The sequence below is a fragment of the Taudactylus pleione genome, unplaced genomic scaffold (assembly GCF_031769625.1).
Source record: "Taudactylus pleione unplaced genomic scaffold, aTauple2 ptg000202l, whole genome shotgun sequence".
Classification (NCBI taxonomy): domain Eukaryota; kingdom Metazoa; phylum Chordata; class Amphibia; order Anura; family Myobatrachidae; genus Taudactylus; species Taudactylus pleione.
In genome coordinates, this window is record NW_028284604.1 from 7,818,765 (window position 1) to 7,843,450 (window position 24,686).

General features: G+C 42.5%; 1 protein-coding gene across 2 annotated transcripts in view; it reads right to left on the reverse strand.

The window, feature by feature from the left end:
• The window catches only part of REEP5 (receptor accessory protein 5), a 46,186-nt gene that overhangs the window by 16,927 nt on the left and 4,573 nt on the right, over positions 1–24,686 (reverse strand). Inside the window, exons 1-2 of one of the 2 annotated variants that reach the window (XM_088477723.1) lie at positions 21,744–21,833; positions 21,172–21,265 (exon numbers count right to left, since the gene is read on the reverse strand). In XM_088477723.1, coding sequence (XP_088333849.1) covers positions 21,172–21,265; positions 21,744–21,765 — 116 coding nt within the window. In that variant the 5' untranslated portion in view covers positions 21,766–21,833. Of the gene's footprint in view, positions 1–21,171; positions 21,266–21,743; positions 21,834–24,686 lie in introns of those variants that run through there. The other variant, XM_088477722.1, reaches the window with a different exon arrangement.

Sequence of the window (24,686 nt, forward strand, 5' to 3'; positions counted from 1 at the left end):
GTGAGTGGCAGGCTTCCGGCCAATATCTGCGGCAGTGTGGGGGCCCCCAAGGTGTGGAGGACACTGGCCGACCGCCCCCATCTCCCTCCCTATAATCCGGCCCTGAATAGAACCGTGCTGCCTTCCCGCTTTAACTTCCAAAGAACTCAAGGCAGAGGGGAGACTGGAGGAAAGAGGTATGCCAAATAGAAGGTCCACTTCACACATAATACATCCACAAAGGCTGCATCGGGGTCTCTTGTCCTGGCCCCGTACACTGGAAGCTTGTGGGTGTGTCATGAGGTCCACGTCCAGGAGCTGAAAAACTTCTCGATTGAGAGACCACTCCCCTGCATGCACGTCGTGATGGCTGAGGAAATCAGTCGCCCAATTAAGAATCCCCAGGTTGAACACTGCGGAGATGGCGTTCGGCCCATGTGAGAATGCGGGACACTTCTGCCATTGCTGACTGACTTCGAGTGCCTCCTTGGTGAATGAGGTAGGCCACTGCTGTGGTGTTGTCAAACTGTACTTTTATAGGCTTGCCTTGAAGAATATCCTGAGCCAGAGTGAGGGCTTTGTAAATGGCTCGGAGTGTTCCAGTATGTTGATTGGTAAGACCAACGCGTCTGGAGTCCAACGCCCTTGGAAAGAGTGCTGGCCGGTCACTGTGTCCCACCCGCGGAGGCTTGCGTCCGTTGTGAAGAGTGCCCAGTCCAGAATCTAAAAGGGGCGACCCTTGTTTATGTGGGACATCTGTAGCCACCAGGATAGGGACAGGCGAACCTCCAGAGAGAGGCTCATCGTCTGGGATCTGATGAGATGAGGCAGCCCGTTCCACCTGGAGAGAATCAGGTGTTGTAGGGGCCTGGAGTGAAATTGAGTGAGTTGCAGAGTGAATTGACACTCAGCAACTGTGGAGTAACCTGCGCACTTGGTGCTGTAATATAGAGATTTTGTCTGCTGTCAGGAATATTCTCTGAGCCAGAGTCCAGGACGGCTCCCAGATGTACCATTCTTTGAGAAGGGGTCAGGGAAGACTTTTTCCAGTTTATCAGCCAACCGTGTGTTTGTAGAAATGCAATGGTTACTTGTAGATGGCGGTGAAGAATTTCTGGGGAGCTTGCTAAGAGATCGTGCAAGTATGGGAGCAGTCTGATCCCCTGACAAAGATAGGCCATCATAACTGCCATGATCTTGGTAAAGATCCCAGGAGCTGTAGAAAGCCAAAGAGCAGTGCTTGAAATTGGTAATGTTACTGTATGACATCAAACCATAGATACTGCTGATAAGGCACTATAGGTACATTTAGGTAAGCGTGCTAAATGTCTAGAGACACCATAAAGTCCCCAGGGCTCCATAGTCTGGACACCCTGATAAATTTGTTCAGAGACTTGAGGTTGATGAGATCCGTTGGGCTTTTGAACCAAGAAAAGGGTAGTATAATAGCCCTTCCCTCTCTGTGATGAGGGGACCAGAAATATTACCCCCGTGAGTAGTAAGGACTAAATGGCCTTCTGGAGAAGCAGGGTTTTGCTTGGGTCCGATGGAGGTCCTGTGCAAAAGAACTGCTGGGGGGGCCGCCTCAGGAATGAGAGGGCGTATCAGTGGGAGACCAATTCTCTTACCCAGGCGTCTGATGCCAGAACTAGGCAAACTGAACGGAGAGGCCCACCCTGTCAGGCTGAGAGCTTGTCCTCAGATTTGGTAGGTGGATGTCTAGTAGCACAGGCCTGTTTGGCCTTTGTGAATCCGCCTTACCTGTCCCCTTGAGTCCCGGCTGCAGTTTGGAGTCCAAGGAGCCATGCTAGCTAGGTCCCCCCGGAGCCCCGCCGAGAGTATATAGCCTAGGGCTGGTGTCACAGCGCCGTGGAGGGGTGATTGAGCAGCAATGCAGATGCCCAGAGGACTGTCTAGTGCACTTAGTAAAACAACATAAAATTGAAATCATAAAAATAAAGCTTGAGCTGCTTAATAGCAGCCCCACTGTATTAACGAAACTGAATTGCCCTCTGGCTGTGGGCGGGGTATAGGGAGAAGGACCGAAGCATCCTCTGACAGGAAAAAGCTTTGCTGTTGGTGTCTGGTCCTCAAAGTACCACCTACACCCCATTGTCTCCATATGGAGCCCTTATGGACCTTGAAGAAGAAATTGTGTTTTTTTTCCAGCCATTAGCTGTATGGCATCAAAACCAATTGTGCTCATGCTTTTTGTTTCATTAGTTTTCTTTTGTGTATTCCCATAGATATACCAAACACATAAATGTGAAGGAGCAAACACCATTTTAATAGGACAGTAGCCCCTAATTTCATCAAAGGCAGCTACACATCACATCCGTTTACAGAGACTTGCAGATGATTACATTCTACACTTTATCTATTCCAGATGTATCGCTAGTATTAACAGAAGAGAACCTCAAAATCTGGATGTATAAAAATTTAATAATCTGGGCATTTAAACATCTTGCCGTAATTACAAGAGTACACATTGTGCAGTGCAACGGTCACAGACAAACACACAAAAGTAGCATGATTTAAAGAGAAATAAAAGTAGCTTGCATGACTCCAGTACCTATGTCCATGTGTGTGTGGTCACATTTGAAATTACTGGTCGTCATTGTTCAAAATATAACATTATTGAATTGCCTTCATGTAATTGCATTCACTTCATTGTTCTACTGAAATATTTTAAACTTGGTTCCACCATAAAGTCCTTTAAAACGCGATTGAATAGCCGACAGACAATAGCATATGGCAGTGGTCCCCAAACTGTGCGCCGTGGCACCCTAGGGTGCCTCGGGACACTTGCAGGGGTACCCCAGGTTGGTGCTGAAGCAAAAAATTAATTATTTATGGTCAATGTAATGTAAATGTGTGGACAAACAGAAGTGCAAACCTCTCCACCACCACATAACTGAAACTGAGGATAGCGGGTAAGCACAATTTACTTCACTTTACTACTTCTCTAAATTTATTTCTCAATAACAAACTTTTGGCTTAGGGGTGCCGCGAAAACAATGGTGACATTCTAGGGCGCCGTGATTCAAAAAAGTTTGGTTACCACTGGAATATTACTACTGTAATGTAATGTTATGTATACTAAATGCAGCAAGAATCCTGAAAGCCTGCTAGTAGGTACACTGATGTGTTTTCATTTCATGCCATTGAAAAATGAGTATTAGTAAAAGTGTTCCCATTTTTAATGCAACATGTAATGCATAGATCACCTTTCAGTTCATGCAAAAGTCCAAGGAGTGGAAAGAAGATCCCATAATGCAGGTATGGTAAAGTGGATTTTATTCCTAAAAGAGTGCAGAAATGACAGGATACATGAACATACATGGTTTACAAGAGGCTAGCAATAATAGAAATGGGCATTTAGGGGAGAAAGTTAAACACAAGACTGACCTATTGCTGTGTATCTATAAATGTGCAAATGCACTTAAATGGGCTAGCACTTGCATATGATGAGATCCACAATAAATTCACACAAGTCCATTTTGTGGATGACTTTGGCAATTTTTTAGCACTGTGCATACTGTACTCTCTAGCCAAGCGCACACATCTACCAGCGATTCCGAGCTGTACACAAATATTGCATCTCCACTCGCTGCTGAAGGGGTGTAACTTGGTGGTAATATAGGAAGGGGGGGGAAGAGATGTGCTGAGGGTGTATCAACAGAATTGGGAGCTTTGCTGAATTAAGTGTACAGAGAGCTCTGTGTTTTCAGACGGCTCTATTGTACCAAGGATAGGGCTTGAACAAATGCACGCTTATTTGTGGGTTTTTGTTTGTCCATCGGCCTCTTGAGGATTGACCACAAGTTCTCAATGGGATTAAGGTCTGGGGAGTTTCCTGGCCATGGACTCAAAATGTCAATGTTTTGTTCCCCGAGCCACATAGTTATCACTTTTGCCTTATGGCAAGGTGCCCCATCATGCTGGAAAAAGCATTGTTAGTCACCAAACTGTTCTTGGATGGTTGGGAGCAGTTGCTCTTGGAGGAAGTTTGGTACCATTCTTTATTCATGGCTGTGTTCTTAGGCAAAATTATGAGTGAGCCCACTCCCTTGGCTGAGAAGCAACCCCACACATGAATGGTCTCAGGATGCATTACTGGTGGCATAACACAGGGGTGATGGTAGCGCTCACCTTTCCTTCTCCGGACTAGCGTTTTTCCAGATGCCCTAACACTACCCCAGTCCTCAGCAGTCCAATCCATGTACCTTTTGCAGAATATTAGTCTGTCCCTGATGTTTTTCCTGGAGAGAAGTGGTTTCTTTGCTTCCCTTCTTGACACCAGGCTATCCTCCAAAAGTCTTTGCCTCACTGTGCGTGAACATGCACTCACACCTGCCTGCGGCCATTCCTGCACAAGCTCTGCACTGGTGGTGCCCCGATCCCACAGCTGAATCAACTTTAGGAGACGGTCCTGGCGCTTGCTGGACGTTCTTGGGCACCTTGAAGCCTTCTTCACAACTATTGAACCTCTCTCCTTGAAGTTCTTGATGATCCGATAAATGGTTGATTTAGGTGCAATCTTAATAGCAGAAATATCCTTGCCTGTGAAGCCCTTTTTGTGCAAAGCAATGATGACTGCACGTGTTTCCTTGCAGGTAACCATGGTTAACAGAGGAAGAACAATGATTTCAAGCTGCACTCTCCTTTTAAACTTCCAGCCTGTTATTCTAACTCAATGAGCATGACAGAGTGATCTCCAGCCTTGTCCTCGTCAACACTCTCACCTGTGTTAACTTGAGAATTACTGACATGTCAGCTGGTCCTTTTGTGGCAGGGCTGAAATGCAGTGGAAATGTTTTTGGGATTAAGTTCATTGTCATGGCAAAGAGGGACTTTGCAATTAATCGCAATTCATCTAATCACTCTTCATGACATTCTGGAATATATGCAAATTGCCATCATAAAAACTGAAGCAGCAGAGTTTGTGAGAACCAATACTTGTGTCATTCTCAAAACTTTTTGCCATGGCTGTACAGTATTTTATTGGAATTAATATTTTGCATTGATGTCAAATTAATCTGATGTCCATTTTACATCTGAACTGAAATCAGAGTTCAGTCTGTCCATTCCTAATTGATGTATTATGTGATTAAAGTGATCTCATGTCAGCCTTTTACTGACCATATGTTACACCCATGCACATAACTACTGTCAATTATGCTATGCAATTATACATTTTCTTGACAATGCCTTGAGCAAATTGCCCAACCCTAAATAATGTGTAATTCGAGAAAAAGTTTAGTTCCCTCAAAAATATAAAAGGTTTTGTAACACAAAACAGAATTTCAATTAATAGAAGTAAAAATCTGCATTTTGAACCGGGCTCTAACATCCATGAATAGTAATTAATACCTTGGTATTGCTGTGTACAGATCAGACATTTAGTAGTTGAAAAACTGGTTCCATGTAGGAGAAGCGGAAATAGTGTGCTGGCACACAGCAGGTAATACACATTCAAACATATAATAAAGGAGGATATTTCAGCACTGTCATACAGTATCTGCTGGATGTTACACTGTGTATTGATGACTATCAGCTTAGAATGAAAGATAAAATTAAATTATGAAAAAAAAAAAAAGACATTTACTTTTTTGGTCTGCAATGTATAAAAAATTAGGAGCATTTTTTTTTTTCAAATAATAGAGATTTTCCAGCATCAGATCAGATGTCCCCCTACAGTTCTCTGGGATTGAAAAAGAAACATGCACAATCACACAGATATTTGTCTCTACAAGAAACATAATAAAACCAAAGTGCTATCGTAAGGGGGGGGGGGGGAATGTAGTTATCAGACCAGCGTACGGCATGCCGCCGGTCTGAATCCCGAAGGGGGAAGCCTGACACGGGACTTAAGATAGGCGTCAAAATACAGATGCCTACCTTAATCCGGATGTAGTCCAGAAGGATGCCAGCCCAGACGAGGTAAGTCCAGGGCGCCCATAGTGTTAGCCGCGCAGGGGGGGGGGGGGGGGGGGAGAGGAGTGTTAGGTTTAGGCAGCGTAGTGGGGTTAGGGACTAAGGGGGAGGGGTTAGATTTAGGCACTAACAGGGAGGGTTAGGCTACAAGAAGGGAAGTTTAGGGGGAGACGGGGGGAGGGCAAGTATAGTTACCCTATCCCTGTTGGAATACCACCATTGGGATGCTGCTGTCGGTGTATTGACTGGAGACATACCGACCGCCGGCATTACATACCGGTTCCCGTAAGGGGCCATACATCACTAATCACAAAAATACTATTCATAGATTCACTGAATTTTTCCCCCCAATTTAAAGATTCTCCAATCCACCAATCCGTGCCCCTACATTACAGATTTTTCAGCAATTTGCAGATCATTTTCAGGAAAGAAATCGGCCACTCTTGAAATGCTCCTTGTTTACTAGTAACTGTCTGCAAACTTGGACCAAAAATAAGCTGTGAGCTGCATAAATTGCAGATTATCTTGCACAATTAGCGTTCCCGCTAAGTAGTTTTAGCTGAGTGCCGCGCCCTGCCCGATTTTTTGGACAGAGGTTTGTATGGGCTACTAGCTAACATGTATACACAAGTTGGCTAGTATGTATATAGTTTTATATTCAGAAAAGCGACATATTCATGGCAAATACATGTGTCGACGTTTCAAGGCTCATAGGCCTTTTCATCAGGACATAGACCATTTATGTACTGATGAAAAGGCCTATGAGCCTTGAAACGTCGACACATGTATTTGCCATGAATATGTCGCTTTTCTGAATCGAAATTCACTTCTTCGCGAATTGGAGTGCCGCCTTCCTTTACTAGTGCGTGGGTGCATATACACATACATATACAGACACACATACAAATTATATATATATATATATATATATATATATATATATATACATATTACAAATCCACAGCCACTTAATTTCAAAATACTCTCTTGTATGTTAGATACATACTTTACTTTGATGTTACTAAATGTCACATGTTGCAATGCATCTGGGGGCCCTGATCAAGGAGAGGGGTCACCTAAGGCACTTACATTCTTGTATCCAAGCAGCAGCTTACATTGTGACACTGCACCATTTCCTGAACAGTGTGTAATAACCAGAGTAAGACAAGACTGCACTAAGAGAATGACTCAGAGAGAAAGGAAAAAATAAATCAACTTCTGCCTAAAATGAATATGCCAACTTGGTGATTGTGTGTGTTGCTCATCATAGGCACTTACTGATGATTATGAAGCATTATTCCGTGTCTAGTAAGGCCTCTTGCATGCATATTGATCTGTACAAGCAGCGAGGGGCTGTGCAAAACGTGTGTATAATGTATATAGGCCGATTACATACAAGATTCACTCTTTACATTTACTGCTGTCACCTCTCTTACTAATGAGAAAGGGAAAATGTATGGCAGGTACTATAGCTGTATAATAGTAAGCCAATTGCCAGCACATTTATAATCTATAATGTATGAACATAAGTGCTGAAGGTATCTTTAGGATGGATCTATTAGAGATCTATTGTTGTTGTTTGGTACACAAGGTACACTTGGTACACAATACACTTAGTACACTTATGAAGTTCATGTGGCTGATAACAGCAGGCAATAGAGAGAGGGTCACTGCAGAAAAAACAAACCAATAGAAACATTTCATGTTGGGAACAGTTTCAGTTTAGCATAGATTACACCTTACATAGAAGTTTAAAATATGTTAGGATTAATGCTAAATTAAATGAAGCACTAGTATTGCTCAGTCATAAGACAGAAGTATTGGCAATTCGGTTTGGCTCTTTCAGCTGGATCAGGTTTATACATGTACAAATAAATCATGTAGACTGTTTGTCCATTTGGTGGATACACATTTGTTCAAACACAATTTAAAGCCCCAGCATTCATATTTTTTTTTTATATTTTACCCTGCTGCTCTACTTGTCATGTTACAGTGATACTTCTGTCTTTTCTGCTGCAATTTTACTACATCTCTCACCAAGGGCTCTATTTATTAAATAGTTTTTTAGTAAAATAAAGTGAAAAAGGGTGTTTTCACACCCTTTTCACATTATTTTACTTTAACATAAATTTACTAAAAGGGCAATTGGAGTAGAATTCGTAAAATTATCACATTTTTAGTAAGCAGATCGCATTTCCCATAATTGTAATGAAAAATGTGATCTGGCCAGATTTTGTGAAAAAATACCAGGGGAAGCCCTGTGATAATAACTCCACCTAGAAATGGCGTTACCCAGGGTTTCCCCGACTCCTGCTCTGCTATAACAGGCAGAGCAGAGCTGGCCCCAGTGATCAGCTGTGTGGTCTAAAGAGACCAGATTGCTGGAGAAAAAAAAAAAAAAACAGTAAAAACCGGGGTCACAGTGCAGGAGATGGGAGACCAGCTGATCGGAGCCCCAGAGGACATTGGATCACCGAGGTAAGTGTAAGTGAGGAGGGGTGGGGTCGCAGAGTGGGCGGGTATGGTGTGCCAGTCGGCTCATGCGCAAGCACCTTCTCACTGTGGGCCTGATTCAGAGCCGCTCGTAAGCGGCCGCTCGTTCGCTCCGAGTGATGTTCGCACAACTGCGCATGCGTATGGGTCGTAATGCGCATGCGCCAACCAGTCATTGCGGTCGGAAATCGAGCGCTCGCAAAATAGCGAGTGCCTACTAATTTGAGTGACAGGATGAGGCGTTTGTGGGTGGTAACAGGGGAAGGTGCTTGAAAACAGGGAGTGGACCGAACACAGGCGTGCCAAACGGTCAAAACGGGCATTTTAAGGGTGTGCATAATTAACAAAGCAGCGTCATCGACCACGTCACTTGGTTGTTTCTTAGCCTGAACTGTTCGCATGATTGCGGTAGGAAAATCCTACCACAAGCACTGCGAGCAGTTCAGACGCCTTTCGATGTACTCGATTAATCAAATAAATAGCGGAGATGACGTAGGATGCGAGCGGCCAGGGGGCGTCTATACAAAATAGCGAGCGCATGTTTAATTCGCTCGCTCAGACATAGAGGCGTCAACAGACCGCAAAGAGCGAGCGCTCAATTTAAATAGCCGGACCCTTTTTCTGAAAGAGCGAGCGAAAATAGCGTCCGCCTCTGAATCAGGCCCAGTATTTTTTACGAAAAATACAGTGAGTAGACTGTGGAGGGGATTCACAGGGACACAGTTTTATCGCAAGATATGTCCCTGCTAAGGATTTTTGATAAATCCCTGTGGCATTTCCTAAATTCGCAATGCGGATTTAGGTTAAAATATCACACTACAACTGCATTTTAAATGCGGATTGTAGTAAAGCTTTTTGAACACGACTGCCTACCTGTTATAGCCATTATTTAAGTAGGGAGGTTTCCTGAGCTCTTCACTAGTGAATATATGTATTAAGGCCCCCATACATCAGCAATCAAAAAACCACAATTAAATAATTTAAAGATTTGTTGCCCGATTTTAGGATTTCCCAATCTAAAACTCTGCAGCCATACATTACAGATCTGTTTCAGTGATTTGCAGATCGTTTTCAGCAGATACAGATCTGCCAATCTTAAAAAGGACCATCATTTTACTAGTAACTGGATTCAAATCTGCTGATTGTTACCATACACTAGCAATCTACAGTCTCAATTGATCTGTGAAATCGAACATGTTGGACAATCTGATGTACCAATTCCAATCACTTTTTGGCTGAAATCTGCGATCTGTGAAGCCCATACATTGCAGATTTATTTTACACAATCATCTGCAAAATGCAGAATTGCCATAATCGAATGCTGATGTATGGGGGCCTTAAGGGATCTGTTGTCACATGTGCAGTTGCCAATTAACAATATTCTAAAACAAAAAGCAAACATTTTACCTTTCTATGGCATTAAAATACCACAATTGAAAGTGCGCACATCACAAGATTCTAAAAAAAAAAAGTGATACAATACAATTGCATTTCTCCAAATGTAAAAAGGAAGTTTGCATGCATTTTATACATGGATTCTGCACCTCTTTGATTCAAAATGCAAACAGCGAAGAGAGTTACATTTTAACATGATTTTGGGACAATTCACAAATGCAAACTATGGGCCTGATTCAGCGTGGGTCACAACTGCAACAGCGTTCGCTCAAGCAGAATAAAAGCCAACGCAGAGTGAGTGACAGGCTGTGAGCGTTTGGGGCTGGTGACGGGGGAGTGATCAGAGAAACGCAGGCCTGTCTGTCCGTTTCCCTGGCGTGCATAAATTAGTCAGACAGCATACGGAGCTTGTGTACTCAGAGTTCAACAAGCAGTTTCTGCGGCAGGTTAGATCTGCTGTAATTCTGCGTGAGGGGCCGATGTTACTGTTGTATACGCAGAACAGAGAGGTATTGCGGATGTGAGATTGAGGTAGTGGGCGTCTCTATGCTGGCTGTAAGACTGCATTCATTAGCATATTTCTGCAGCAGACCTCAATGCGATTACAGAGCTGCAATAGCGATCCATCCTGAATCAGGCCTTATGTTTGATCCATGTCCACCTTTTGCTGGTACTGCAATTCATCACAGTCATCTCTTGATAACATTCTTCATGTTTATTGTTTTGCAACCCCTTCACCACTATATTGCAACAGGCTGTTTCAGAAGAAAGTCAGCTAGCACAACCAATCACATTTCAGTAAGGCTTTAGGCATGGTGACAAAATACTATGGAACACTTATGAAGGAATACCTTGAGCACTTAACGGTGACGCAGACATATCATTTACAGATGCTCTCACCTACTTCTAGTTCTGTAATCACCAATATCTAATGAAAACATGCTATTCTCCTAACTGGGTATTGATCCATGACTTGCCATGAGGGTGAGGCTTGTCCTATTGGGATGTATTTAGCAGACCGGCGGACGGCATGCCGCCGGTCTGAACCTTGACGGTGGAAGCCCGACACGGGACTTAAAATAGGGGTCGAAATACCGGAGACCTATCTTAATCCCGACGCCGGAATACAGACAGAACGCCAGCCCAAACGGGGTAAGTCGGGGGTGTCTTAGCTGTTAGCCTCAGAGGGGAGTGTTCGGTTTATGCAGCATGGCAGGGTTAGCGTTAGGGGGACACAAAGCCAGATGCCATCTCCAAACTCCTGGATCCTGTATAAATCAGATATGGGGGGGGGGGAATTACCATGATGCATATAAAAAAAAATATTAAAAAATAGATGTACGCCAACATAAAAAAATTTTAATTGGGCAGCCGAAAATACATTTAACCTGGTGTGTGTGCATATTTTAGCTTAAAGTTTAGTGGCTAAGATTATATCGGCTTTATTGACCTTCACTTTTGTTACCTTTGCCTCAACAAATTAAGATTGTTGGTGGTTTGACGAGAACAGAGAGAAATTTTAGATTTTTTGGATTGTTGGACTGAGCTTATCATCAGGGATTTGTGAGTTGGATCATTTCCGCAAGTTTTTTTTTTTTTTTTTCACTTTAGATGCCATAACGTATAAGTGGAATCCCATAGTGTCGTTGGGGTGACATCAGGAGTGTTGTTAATTAAGAATCAGTGACAACAGTGTGTATTTGAGTTAAGCTAGGTACACGAAGGCCTGATTTTTTTTTCTTAATAGGAATGACAAACCAGGTGATTTTTCGGCATATTGCCAGCCCCAAAATCTGTGCTACACATTATGCAATCATTTATTAGAAGCTACACATTTTCCGCCAAACCACAATGATTTTGCTTATGTCTGCCCAAAAGGAGGATGACATAGCGACAGGACAACATAGGAAATACAGGAAAACATAGGAAATACAGCGCACACACACACACGCTACTCAATATCGGGAGATTTTTGGTCTTGACACATCGATACAAAGTAATGCACTTGTGAATGTTTTCTAATGGTTTTATTGGTGAATCAATCGTACATACACACTGTACAATAAATGAGGCCAATCGCTCGATTATTGGCAAATCGGCTCAATAATAGATTAAGAGTGCTAGAATCATTTAGTAAGGATTGGTTCATTCTCCAGGTCGCTATAAGTTCTAAACTGGAGTGATTCGCGTACATGTTACATGGGCCGGTCATGTAATTTAAAAGATGTGTTAGTTAAAATTTCATTTGAGGACATAGATTGCAAGGAACAGGACAATTCTGGAGTAGGTATTACAGGTATTGTGTACCGAGGAAAATAAGGCACATCATCTTTGGATGGGAGGGAGGAAGGTGTTCCCCTTTTAGTGCAAAACAAACAACTGTGAAAAGCCTAGTACCTAGAATAGTACCATTCCCTAACAGTAACGTGGCACAATGTATGTCATTGATGACCAGCATCGGTTTAAACACAAAGTAAAGGGCATTAATCAATAAGCAGATTCAACATTTTATTTGTTAATAGATTTATGTAATCTCATCAGGGCTAAATATATGTATTTCTTCTACCTATTACATGCAGCTATATGTAAATACATACAAGTAATTCAAAAAGCAAGCCTTAAATCTTTACCCGTCTCGTGTGCCAGTCATTAATAACCTGTCCCCTATGCTCTAATAGCATAACATCTGTCTTGTCTGATTTGTAAATGATTTACCCCTTATGAGTGCTGCCACAATAGCTGCTTACCCTCTGCGTTATGTTTCTGTATCATGTTCTTTATACTTCAATAAAATAATTGAAGGTTAAAGATAACCCTCCCCATTTTATGTATATATTGCATAGTACCTTGTGCACTATGCATGTATAAAGTAGTAATTGCAGAGAATACTTGTTAAAAAAAAAAAAAAAAACTTAACTGTGCCCACAAGCTGTGCAGCTATATGTTCTCCCCCCCGGCTGCTTCCTCATTCAGCTGCTATCACACTGACAAGACAAGAAAGCTGTGACATATGATGAACTTGCCAGAGAGAGAGCAAAGCGCATAATGCAACTTGACACGACAGCCAGGTCAGGCTACTTAACAAGACAGAGCACTGCATTTATACATGCAGAGTACTGTTCACTATATACATAAAGTGGGATGGCAGAACCTGGTGACCGGTTTTCTTTAAGAGCCCGATTCAGCAGCGCCGATGTCTAGGTAGTGTGAGCGATTATTTACCATTGCACATGCGTGTAAGTTGCACTGCGCATGCATCGCGATTGCATTGCGTAGGATCCATTTGCAAAGTGATTGTCGTGTGGTCAGTGTTTGGGGTGTGGTAAAGTAAACGCAGGCGTGATAGGCATAAGAATATCCTTACAAAGAACTGAGGATCACATAAGGTTGAGGTTACCAAAAGGTAAAAAAAGGGCAGACTAGATGGGCCAAGTGGTTCTTATCTGCCGTCAAATTCTATGTTTGTATGTATGTATCTGACCATTTGAATTGGCGTACATAAATTAGACATCGCGATTGCATTCTCAGAATGAGAGCTCTCTGCGCTGCAGTGTTTGCGGCTGGTTACACAAGCCGTACATGCTGCATGACTGCTTGATTTCACATAGATGGTACCGATGTTTACGAGGAGTTCGATATTGGATGGATATGAGAAGGCAGCAGTGGGCATCTTTACGCCGGCTGTGTTTTGGAAAACATTAGCATATTTTAGCAACTGTGATCTGTAACTTATTGCTGTTGCGAATGCATTTGCAGCTTAATCAGGCCCTAATGCCACGTATCCACTTACAGATAGAGGAACGATAGTACGATTACAACATTGTAATCGTACAGTTCCTCATCCCCTGTAGTGCCTACACTGAACGATGTCGTTCAGTGCAGGCACCCTCCCTCATCCCCGAACATGCCCCATCTGTCGTTATCGGCAGATCGACCTGCATGTTCAGGCGATGATTGATGTCGGAAACGATCAGCGGGAGCGCGCATTGCTGGTCTTTTCCAACATTATACTGCACAATTAATGAGCAATTGAATGATTACGATGTCGTAATCATTTATATCGCCAAGTGGATACGCAACTTAAGACCCACAACTGTATAGCTGAATGCTGGTGATTAAAATAGATAAAGTGAAGGGAATGCCTAGCTAAAGACAGACTGCAATGTACTGTTTAATATAAGGCAGTCATAGCCAATTACAGAGCATAGATGTTGTTTGTGTTCCTCGAGGTCTCACAGCCAAGCCATCTAGATGATCTTGCATAAAGTTGTCCAACGATCAACATCCATGACTCACTGATAAGTCTAAATTCATACCTATGTGTGTACTTTCTAGAGCATTTCCAGGTACATGCTGCAAAATGCAAGTTTCAATCTTCCCCAGTCAGCAAAGGTAATCAAAGCATAAAAAGAACAAAAACACCATTCTGGATGGATTTTTTCATGCTCTGAGAATACATGAAAAATGCAATTAATCTTGAAGTCAGCTCCCAAGCCCATGGTTGGCTCCCATACTTACAATATACATTGCCCATTTTTCTTTGCAGCATTGACACCAAGAAAAAGGGACAATTTCTAAAAGAAAAAAAAATTGGGACTCTCACGGAAACAAATGAAAGTCACAGGTATCGTCTTCCATGATATTTTACTCCATAGTCTGAACAATGTGAACTATAGATGTGCACTGACTCCAGTGTGTTGGTTTTGGATCCAGATTCATCTTCGGATTTTGGTTTTGGCACTGTATTTAAAAAAATATATAAAATAAAAAACAGCTAAAATTATTTAATTTTGACCAGTTTACATGCAATCCAAAACTCAAGTTCAGTTTGTTTCAAACCGCAGGAAGATACGAACCGGGACGTCTCGGTACCTCTAAATTCGGTTGTTGTCGGTTCTTTGGGAACAGAACCTGCGCATCTCTAATGTGAATACAAACGCAGAGAAAGAATGGTGCACTGGGTGCAAGGATAAAATACAGGCTATGTTGTATATCTGTTATTCAAATGATTGGTTCCAATAGAACTTTATCTCTGAATTCACTATCAGATTTCTTTCCATCCACTTAGAGCAACTGCCTTATTTCACTTTCCAACAGTGAATCCTGTTACATGAAGTTTTATGTCCATCCTGCTACTTCAGTTGTATTATTTTAGTAAATAAAAAACTGTTGTATGCAAATATATTAGCATTGCAGTGAGCACTTCTCTCTCTCTATTTCTGGTGTATCTCCTGTGCCCCTATACTGAAGCAGCAGATTACTGGATGCATTTCACAAAGTTGCTTAAAATGTTTTCTTTTTTGTTTTCCTGTGCATTTGATATTTATATTTTTACTATGTGCGTGAACAAGTCATCTCATTGTAATACTTAGGGAAGATATACAGTGGACATTTCCTAAAACAGAGCCTATATTAACATTAGCATGTTGTCCCCTAGTTTCTAGTGGTCAGTCTAGACTCGAGATTATTTTGTTACGTACATTAGAAGGGGACTTTGCAAAGAGGACTCCGAAATCCAATAACTAGCGGGCTGGTAACAGCCTCATGTCCATCTTTTGCCATCGATCATTAAATAACATTCCAGAGTGACTGAGATCCACTATATGGGTTCATTAAGGATACGTTTGGGAAATTGGTATATAGGTCACTAATAAAATATGAGATCCCTGCTGTGTTTCATAAATGCAATTCAGGCATGGCTTATATAATTATTTCATATACCTAAAGGGTTTAATAAATGTTATATATAGCTCTGAACCGCATGTTGAGATTATTTATAGGAGTGAGTTGATATAAGCATTATCCCCTAATTGTGCACTGTATAGTTTTTATGCTACAAGCCACTCAGGGTTTAGAAAACAGACATCCTCCACATAAACATGGCTGTCCTGAAATTAACAATTCATAAGTAAATTGGCTGAATAGGAGTCAATTGGTCTTTACTGTAACAAAAGTATAATGACGACGCATCAACATAAAATCTACATTCCAACAATTTTACAAGAACAACATACAACATTACAATAAACTCCTCCTGGGGAGCATGTAACTTAGTATTTACTAACACAAATACTCAAATTATATTGTATTAAGTCAACATCTAGGAACCATAATAAATGTTGATATATTTTTTGATATGTGCTTAAATTAGGGAAATATCTAATTTATTGACAGTAAAGCTGGGTACACAGACATATCGCATCGGCTGTGCGGCACAACAAATGGCCAATACATCTGCAGATATATACTGTAGGTGCATCTGCTGGTGTGTGTACAGGAGACCTGTTGATCGTCATCCAGCAATGAGGCTCATCAGGCGGACAATAGGTAGGTGTATATGCACTTACCAATCAGGTCAGCGGGTCGGCCATACGGCCGACCTAGTGTGTACCCAGCATAACTAGTAGGGAACATACTGTACATGTGAGGGTACATACTTAACTAATTCAGTTACAGATGTTAATAATTAGTTTAACCCTTGTGTTAGATCCCTTTTCTGCCTGAACAGTTGTCAGATTAAGTTACACAGACAAACGCACATTGTTCTCTATGCAAACACACACCACTAGGAGTTTGAATAGATAGTGCCCTTTATCATCCACACCTCAGCTATGGAGAATAAGCAAACGCTTAAATAAAATAAAAAAAATCCTTTTGATTTAAATAAATGCAGATAATTTTATAAAGGTCAGAAGAACGATGGAAAAATTATAACCAGTGACGGTATGCAGAGACCCAGGCACAGTCAGTGACAACATATCATCACAGGTGGAAAACATTGAAATTGTAAAGAAAATTTTAAAATTTAGAAACAGTCCTGTCCAAAGCCGGGGCAAGGGAGGTTATAGGGGTACAACGGACATGCAGACGTTTGAGTCCAAAAAAGTTTATCCTACCTTAACCAAGTTATGGGGAGGCTACCCGAGTGTCATGGGTGTGTATCAGAAGCTCCATGCAAAGGGATGGGAAGGGAAGCCTGTTTCTGACTGATCTCTTGCACCTAGCAACCAATTTTCGTGCAACTCAAAATCTGCCCCATTATGAACAGATGACCGACAGTCAATGACTGAAGAGCTTGCCGTGCAGCACCTTGCCCACATTTTGAAGCCAACCTACTGATGACCGAAATGTGGGAGCCTAAGCATTACAATTGAGCCCAGGTACCTGTAATGTGTACAATATCCCTGTCTAGCGACAATTATGGCAAGGGAATCAGGACAGTTCTACAGGAGGATGACAATGACTGGATTATCCCAAGGTGAAGTGTCAGCTCTTGCCAGGGCTCTTCCGATAAGAGCTGTCCTTTGCGATCTCCGCTGCACAGTGAACAGGAGTCCATCTGTGTATGCGCAGAGTGTCGCGGCGGCCGTGGGGCATGCTGGCGTTACCCTCGCGTCGGAGACCCGGCGGTAACACATTAGTGCATACGGAAAATGCTGTAAAACCCCAGAATCTTGGTTTGTACCGCATTTTTAGTTTAGTGCATCCTACACCATGCAGATCGATATCAGTCCTCCATGTAGCTGCTATGTGTTATGCCTCGAACAGCCGTGGCCACACAATATTAGGGATGTGACTACAACACCTAGGCTGGCCTGGGCATTATGGACCTGATTTAGAGATGAACACCATGCCTGTCACTGCTGCGATTCCGTATGCAGCAGACTTGCGAAAATATGCTAATGACTTAGCCGCTGTCTTATGCACTGAGACATCCACCCCTAGGCATCTGACATCCGCCACTTACACACAGTGGTAGGGGACACATCGACCACACATTGAACTTCTGAGTCAGCCTATGCACTGCAACTGCGAGCGCATTTGCAGGGGCTCAGTAGAGCTAAGCCAGAAAACAGTCACATCTGCGTTTTTCTAAACACTGCCCATAACCATCACCAAACGCTTACTACCTGTCACTCACTTTGTGAATAAATTCTCTCTGCAACCCCCGTCTGTAATACATCGTCGCATGCGCAGTGGCAAAGAAAAAAATAAATAAAAACACTCCACTGTATGCTATATTGACATTGCACCAATCTCTGATTCAGGCCCTATGTACCTGCCCCTCTCAGCACTCCTGGTTCTTGCACAACATCTAAAGGACGCTGCCAACTTGCATTGCAACTATTAAAAATGCGGTGGAGTTGCTCAATAAATAAGTGAAGTTTGTTGAGAAATGCATCAATTTAGTAAAACAATTCTTAACTATATTGATGCACTTGTGGTGTCCTATTGTCAGCCTATTTTTCAAACATGCACGTACTTAAGCTGGGTACACACTTAAAGATTTTCTGTCCAACCATCCAACTAGTTGATTGGTTGGAATGAAAATCTGGTAACATATGGGAGTAACTGATGATCAGCAATTTGCTCCTAAATGCCAGAAAACAGATGAAAATGGTCGTCAGACAAGTTTGTTAAATGTTTGATCTAAACAATTTGTTCAAACAACAGTTTTTGTCCACTTTCCGGCGTTTGGGAGCAAATTGCTGATTGTCATTTACTTTCATACCTTACCAGATTTTCATTCCAACCAATCAACTAGTTGGATGGTTGGACAGATAATCTTTACGTGTGTATGCACCTTAAGGGTCTGATTCAGCAAGGAACGCACGGATGCAGACACATGCACCCGTCCGCTGCGAGAATATGCTAATGAATGCATACGCATGCATTCATTAGTATTAGCACACGTAGCACTACATAATACCTCCCACTCCCCTTAACGTGCGTCCTCTAATACGGGCAAGAAAGCGGAAACATCGAGAACATTAGCATAATAGTGGTTAACCTGACCTCAGGATTTGTGCTGCTTCCTGTGTGCAACTAGACCTCAGACTACGTCCGTTACCGCAAGGGCTTAAGTATGAACGCCCATGAAACGCTGTCCAAACGCATAGGAACGCCTGCGTTTGCCCAACCACACCCCCGTCATCACCCACAAATGGCACTTCCTGTCAATCACTTGTCCCTTGGGCTGCGGACTTCCTGCGTACGCATACTCCATCACACTGGCCGGTTCGCGCACGCGCAGTGCGATGCGTACGCAGGCACAGAGCAAAAACATCGGCCAAGTGCGTGTGTTCTCTCCTGTGCCTTCCTTGCTGAATCAGGCCCTAAGTGCCTCTCATATTCACACATTGTTTATGCAATGATATATATAATAGCTGAGGAAAACTGCACACACAACTAAACACTAATAAGGACTCTGGGCCTGAATCAGTCGTAGCTGCAATCCCATACACAGCTGCTGTGCGAAAGTATGCAAATGCTGTAGATGCTGATGAATGTACAGAGACGCCACCTGTGACTTTGCAGAACCAGGCATCTGCGTACAATGAGCAGCATCGGTTGCAAATCATTCAATTACCGGTCTCCTGAGTAACCATATGGTCGCGCAGAATGGGCATGGGAACCAAGACACCAGAGCCATTTGTATTGCCTACGGGATCGCAGACGCAGGCTGTGACATGCTACGCCTGTGTGTTTTGCTGAAACTCCTTGTTACCTTTCCCAAGTGCTGTCTGGGATTCACAATGCGAGCGACTATGGATATATACATTAACACAAGTGCAGTGCGACTAATGCTGGGTACACACTGACTGATATATTGGCCGATCAATTGATCGGCCAATATATCTGATGCCCGTCGCCCAGTGTGTACCCGCGATATGTTGGTGAACATCGTCGGTCACCGACATATCGCATTGGCTGTGCTGCACAGCTGATGGACACATATGTCTGCAGACCGCCCATACACATCCAGCGGCAGCCGCAGGGAGGGGGGCTGGACCTGCCCCCGCCCGCCTAGACACATCCCCTGGCCACCGGGACCCGCAGCCAGACACAGATGATGGCCGTTCAGTGTGTATGAACGACCATCATCTGAAGATATATCTGTATAGTGTGTACCCACTATTAGATGCTTGCGCAATTTACTGATAATGGCTCAACTGCGTACATATAGGCATTGCGTACATCTCTGAATCAGGCTGTTTAGTTACCATTCATCAATTGCATGAAGAGCAATTTGGTGAGTAATACTGAGAAGAGGTGACATGATTTTCATATGCAACTATATTCTATATAATTTAGGGGTCTATGTACTAAGTCTTGGAGAGAGATAAAGTGAATGGATATAAAGTACCAACCAATCAGTTACTGTCATTTTTCTAAAAAAGTCTGTGAAGTGACAGTTAGGAGCTGATTAGTAGATACTTTACCTCAGTCTTCTTTATATCTCTCTCTCTCTCTCTCTACGGCTTAGTATATAGATCCCTAAGTCAATACAATGCCCACTCACCCAAATATCAGTCTGACCACCACCAATTGCACAACCCTGGAACCATATGTTCCATCTATTTCACAAGATTCCGCCCTCTTGTGCACCACCTGGAATTTAGTAAACATAAACATTATATGATATGTCTAGACAACGGGTCAGCTCTTTACTTGGTTTGCTGTATCCAGCTCATCCTAAACATGATATACAGAAACAGATAGAAAGTATGGACTTCAGGTGGTCAATAGAAGACAGAATCCTTATATCCAAGCTGAGTATATAAAATAATATAACATTACACTGTTCGGCACGTTCACCAAGAAAGATGAAAATAGCAATGAAAGACACTTTTCTGGGAAAGTTGTAATTTAATTTCCCCTTTTGTGATTTTTGTCATATGGGAATAAGAGCAAAATACGACAGGTGAATAGACAGGAAAACACAAAGGGGTCTATTCATAAAGCAGAGAAAAGCCCTGTTCTTCAGTAACAGGGTGCTATCCACAGAGTGGGTTTCCATGGAGAATTCACTACTTCTCCAGCGACACCACCACTCCATGGCTGAATCATATCACCATACTTTTGTATGCCGAGTGCAATTCATAAACGAACGAAGAGCTCAGCTTTCCGTTTGCTGCAGTGTAAAGATTATGCCATCTCAGGATGGCGTAGTCTGTACAGCAAGACAAAGAGCAGGGAAGTTGAATACTTCACTGCTCTCTGCCCGGCAGCCAGCGTTGGCTCAGCCCCCTTTAGCCCAGCGTCCATTGCAGCAGGTCTGACGTGACCTACTGCTCCCAGACGCAGGTTCTTGTGCAGTGGGAAGTAGACATTTTGGACTCCCGTTACGTCTGTCTTCTCACTGTTTTCAGGGATCGGAGGGGCCAGTTACCGCATGAAGACGCCAGACAGGTAAGTGTACATGAATGGCTACAAATCATCACTATATACCGCATCGATGTGATGCGATATATAGTGATATTTTTCAGGAGCCACGTCATGTTCTACATGAATAGACCCCAAGGTATAAAACAAAGTAAAAAAGGTATATATGTACTGTACATAACTTTGGTAGTGCACACTTACGAGACATATGCCGGGTAGGCAAATCCAATCAAGTTGCAGAGTAGAGACGCCCCATACCCGAACACCAAGTAAACCGCTAAAAGGCCAATGATTGCTGTAAAAACAAAAACAACATTTCTGTAAATACCAGCAGAGTGCAGTGACCAAGAGATTTGCACAATTTTTCCACACATTTGTATTTATAAAGTACTTGGAAGTTCTTCCAGAACAAAAATATTCTATTACTGAACCTAGTAGGTATAAATCTTTTCAAATGAGGTTACCAAACTGCAATCTCACAGCTACACAAGTGTTCCTTGCAATCAAGCAATTATGAAACAAGAATGTATCAAAGCTTATGGCATATCATCTTGTATAGGGTACAAGTGGAGCTGCCACCATACGGCATCTGAAGCAGAGGCGTCTCCAGTAAAGAAAAAATAATTGGAAATGAGCATTAGTTTTAACACTTTCCATACTGCAGACTGGCGATCCATAACCAAGGCCACTCAAAGCATTATGGGAGTTTTTTGGATGCAAGTGCCAATTGACAAGTTTGAAAAGATTAAAAATGTCCCTGTTCTGCTGCTTACCTGCTCCAAGGAACCGAAACATTTTCCAGACTGTTTGGCTGAAGCTTCCTACAGTGTACGTCTACTTTCCTGCTGCCAAGTCTGCCTCCCTCTCTCCCCTCCTACAAATGCAAATGACACGCACTCCCTAACCTCACAGCTTCAGCTGTTGCATGATAACCACATGTGTTTCTGTCCATGTATCCCAAGCACAGCTTTTTACACCAGGATAGAGGCAATAAAACAACCAAAATCTACATAGCTAATAAACTATAAAAGGATGGGTCTAAACTGGATATATAGAACAATTGTAATAAAGAATGTGACATACACAATTGGACAGATAGAAACAGATTAAATTGTGCTGTCAAACAAACCCATTTGGGAAACAGATTTATTTTACTTGCGTCCCATATACAGCATTGTTCCATGTAATCCAAATATTAAACGCTCAGGTTAGAGGGTATAAACTACATCTATGCCGCCCACACCAATCCGTGGTTATTATTCCCTAATTATATATTTTAAAATTTAAGTAGGGAATGCACAATTGTTTCATGATATAATTCATACCCAAAGTGAAAATAAAACAATTTGCAAGTTGTAATGAAATACTTGTTTGCTATCTCCTGGTGACATACGCAAATATTAAAGTAGTTTTTAATCCCCCTGGATAAGTAGATTTCCTACAGTTCTCAGTAGACAAGTGACTGGACTTCAAAACAATTAAAAAGATACTTTTTTTTTGTATATATAGTTCCTATGCTTGCCATACACCTACGCGATTTCGGGCCAATTACCCAATTTTCGATGCGCCGTATGATGGATTGTGTGGGTTTTTCACAGGTACCGTTTGGATAATCTACATAGGTATGTGTGCATGTATATTTAATAAACATACTGTGTACAGTGTGTGTGTCCTGTATTTATTTAAACATTTCTTTACAGGTGAACTGCAGGTACCAACGGGCCTTTAATGCCCCGCATGCTGGTACTTGTGGTTCTCCAAGTACCAGCATGCGGGGCAGGCTTGCTGGGATCTGCAGTTCTACTTGTAAAGACAATGTTTACACATCTATTTTTACACAACACATATACACTATCAACCCGCCACCAGTGTTGGCAGGGATAGTCCCGGGCTATCAGCCTTGGCCTGGGGTGCCCTCTAGGACAGGACCCCTTTATTGGGGGGTTCCCCAGCTCCGTCGGGATCCCGGCCTGGGTTGACTGGCGGCCAGGGTTAATGCTTCAGCTGGGGGGCCCGGTGAAAGGGCTACCCTGGCTGTGGCAATAGCCCCCCGCTAGAAAAAGTCCGGTGCTGGTTCTGGAAAATACAGGGGAACCCTACTAATTTTTTCCCCCTGTATTTCCAAAACCAGATCAGAACCCAGTGCTGGTTGTGCAGAATACGTGGGACCCCTACGTAATTTGTCCCCCCCGTATTTTTGCAACCAGGGCTGGTTCTGACTAGCACGGTGCTGGTTGTGCTTACACGTTTGCCCCCCATATGTTGCCCAACCAGCACTGGATCCCTAAAAGCCCGGGGCTGGTTGCTCTTTGGAGGGGGGGGTGCACGCTGTTTTTTTTTTAAAACCTTTTTTTTTCTTTTCATAGATGCACGGAAGGTTCTCACTGAACCATCCCTGCATCTGTGCTTATTTTATTACAGACGGATGCATGCGTCACGGATCTCCCCGTGTGTGCATCAGTCTTTTTTTTTTTTAACAAATGAAGCTGCGGGGGGAAGAGATCAAAATATCTCTCTCCTGCCCCAGGAGCCCCCATAAGCTTGCAGTAGATGGTGAAAACTACCGGGGCTAAACTCCAAAAAGCTACACTTTTTAGAATTTAGTACACAGGGGTCAGATCGTAGTCCCCATTTGTAACAATGGGGTCTGCGATCGGCAACGCTAATTAGTACTTTGACGGAGATTTCTGTGAAATCTCCTGCAATGTGCTTTTAGTACAGTTTCACTACATACAATTATGCAGAAACTACAGTTTCTGCATAATATTATGTAAAAACAGCTTGATACATATATGCCCCTTAGACATTTATAAAAACAGTGATAAGAGCAAAATGTTTCACACCCGGAATGGTGCTTTTGTTTGAGCTGATCATAATGAACATAAAATGCACAGTGCTAGCCCCAGTATCACCTTGGCCAAGGGGTGCATTGCTCTACTTTACTGGGGCTGAAGACCTGCTTAAGGCTTGGAACAAAGGCAGATATTGTGTTGGTTATAACCTCCCTAGACTAATCTGATCTCCCACATGCCCCTCATTTTCCTACATGAGAAGTTGGCAGGCAGTATTACACAGAAGACAGACTCATACATGTAGGTTTTATTAGCCGATGGGGTAACTTTTTACCAAAATATACAACCATGGGACGGTGTGTCTGCCCCGTAATAACAGATCAAAAGTTGAGATCACATCCGGTCAGCTGTTGACTTGCACCAGCATGGACAGCAGACACACTGGAAGCAGAGGGAAGGACAGATGGAGTCTGGACAAATTGTTCAGTGACTGTATGGGCTCATTTGCCTCTCTGCAATAAAACCTAAACGCCTTAGTTGAAACAATCTTGCTGCACTGTATAAAAGATACCCTTAATGCTGCATAGTCTTAGAACATAAAATCAGTGATAGGCAATAGATTGGCTGTCAAGACCTACAGCCCGCCATTTTCTGCCTTATTGACCTGGCTTGTTTGTTGCTTTATATCTTGAGGTCATATGGAAGCATTTTAATTCTTGGGAGGTCTGTACATGTCATAAGGCATTGTCTATAATACATATATTAACATTACTTGTGTATTATATAGTATATTAATTATAAAAAATCCAAAAGAGGTGTGCAGTAACGTATCACACTAGAGAAACCAATATATCTTCTTTAGAAATTACTTAAATATACATGTTGCCTATATTAGCATATAGTCATCTTTATTACACATAATTG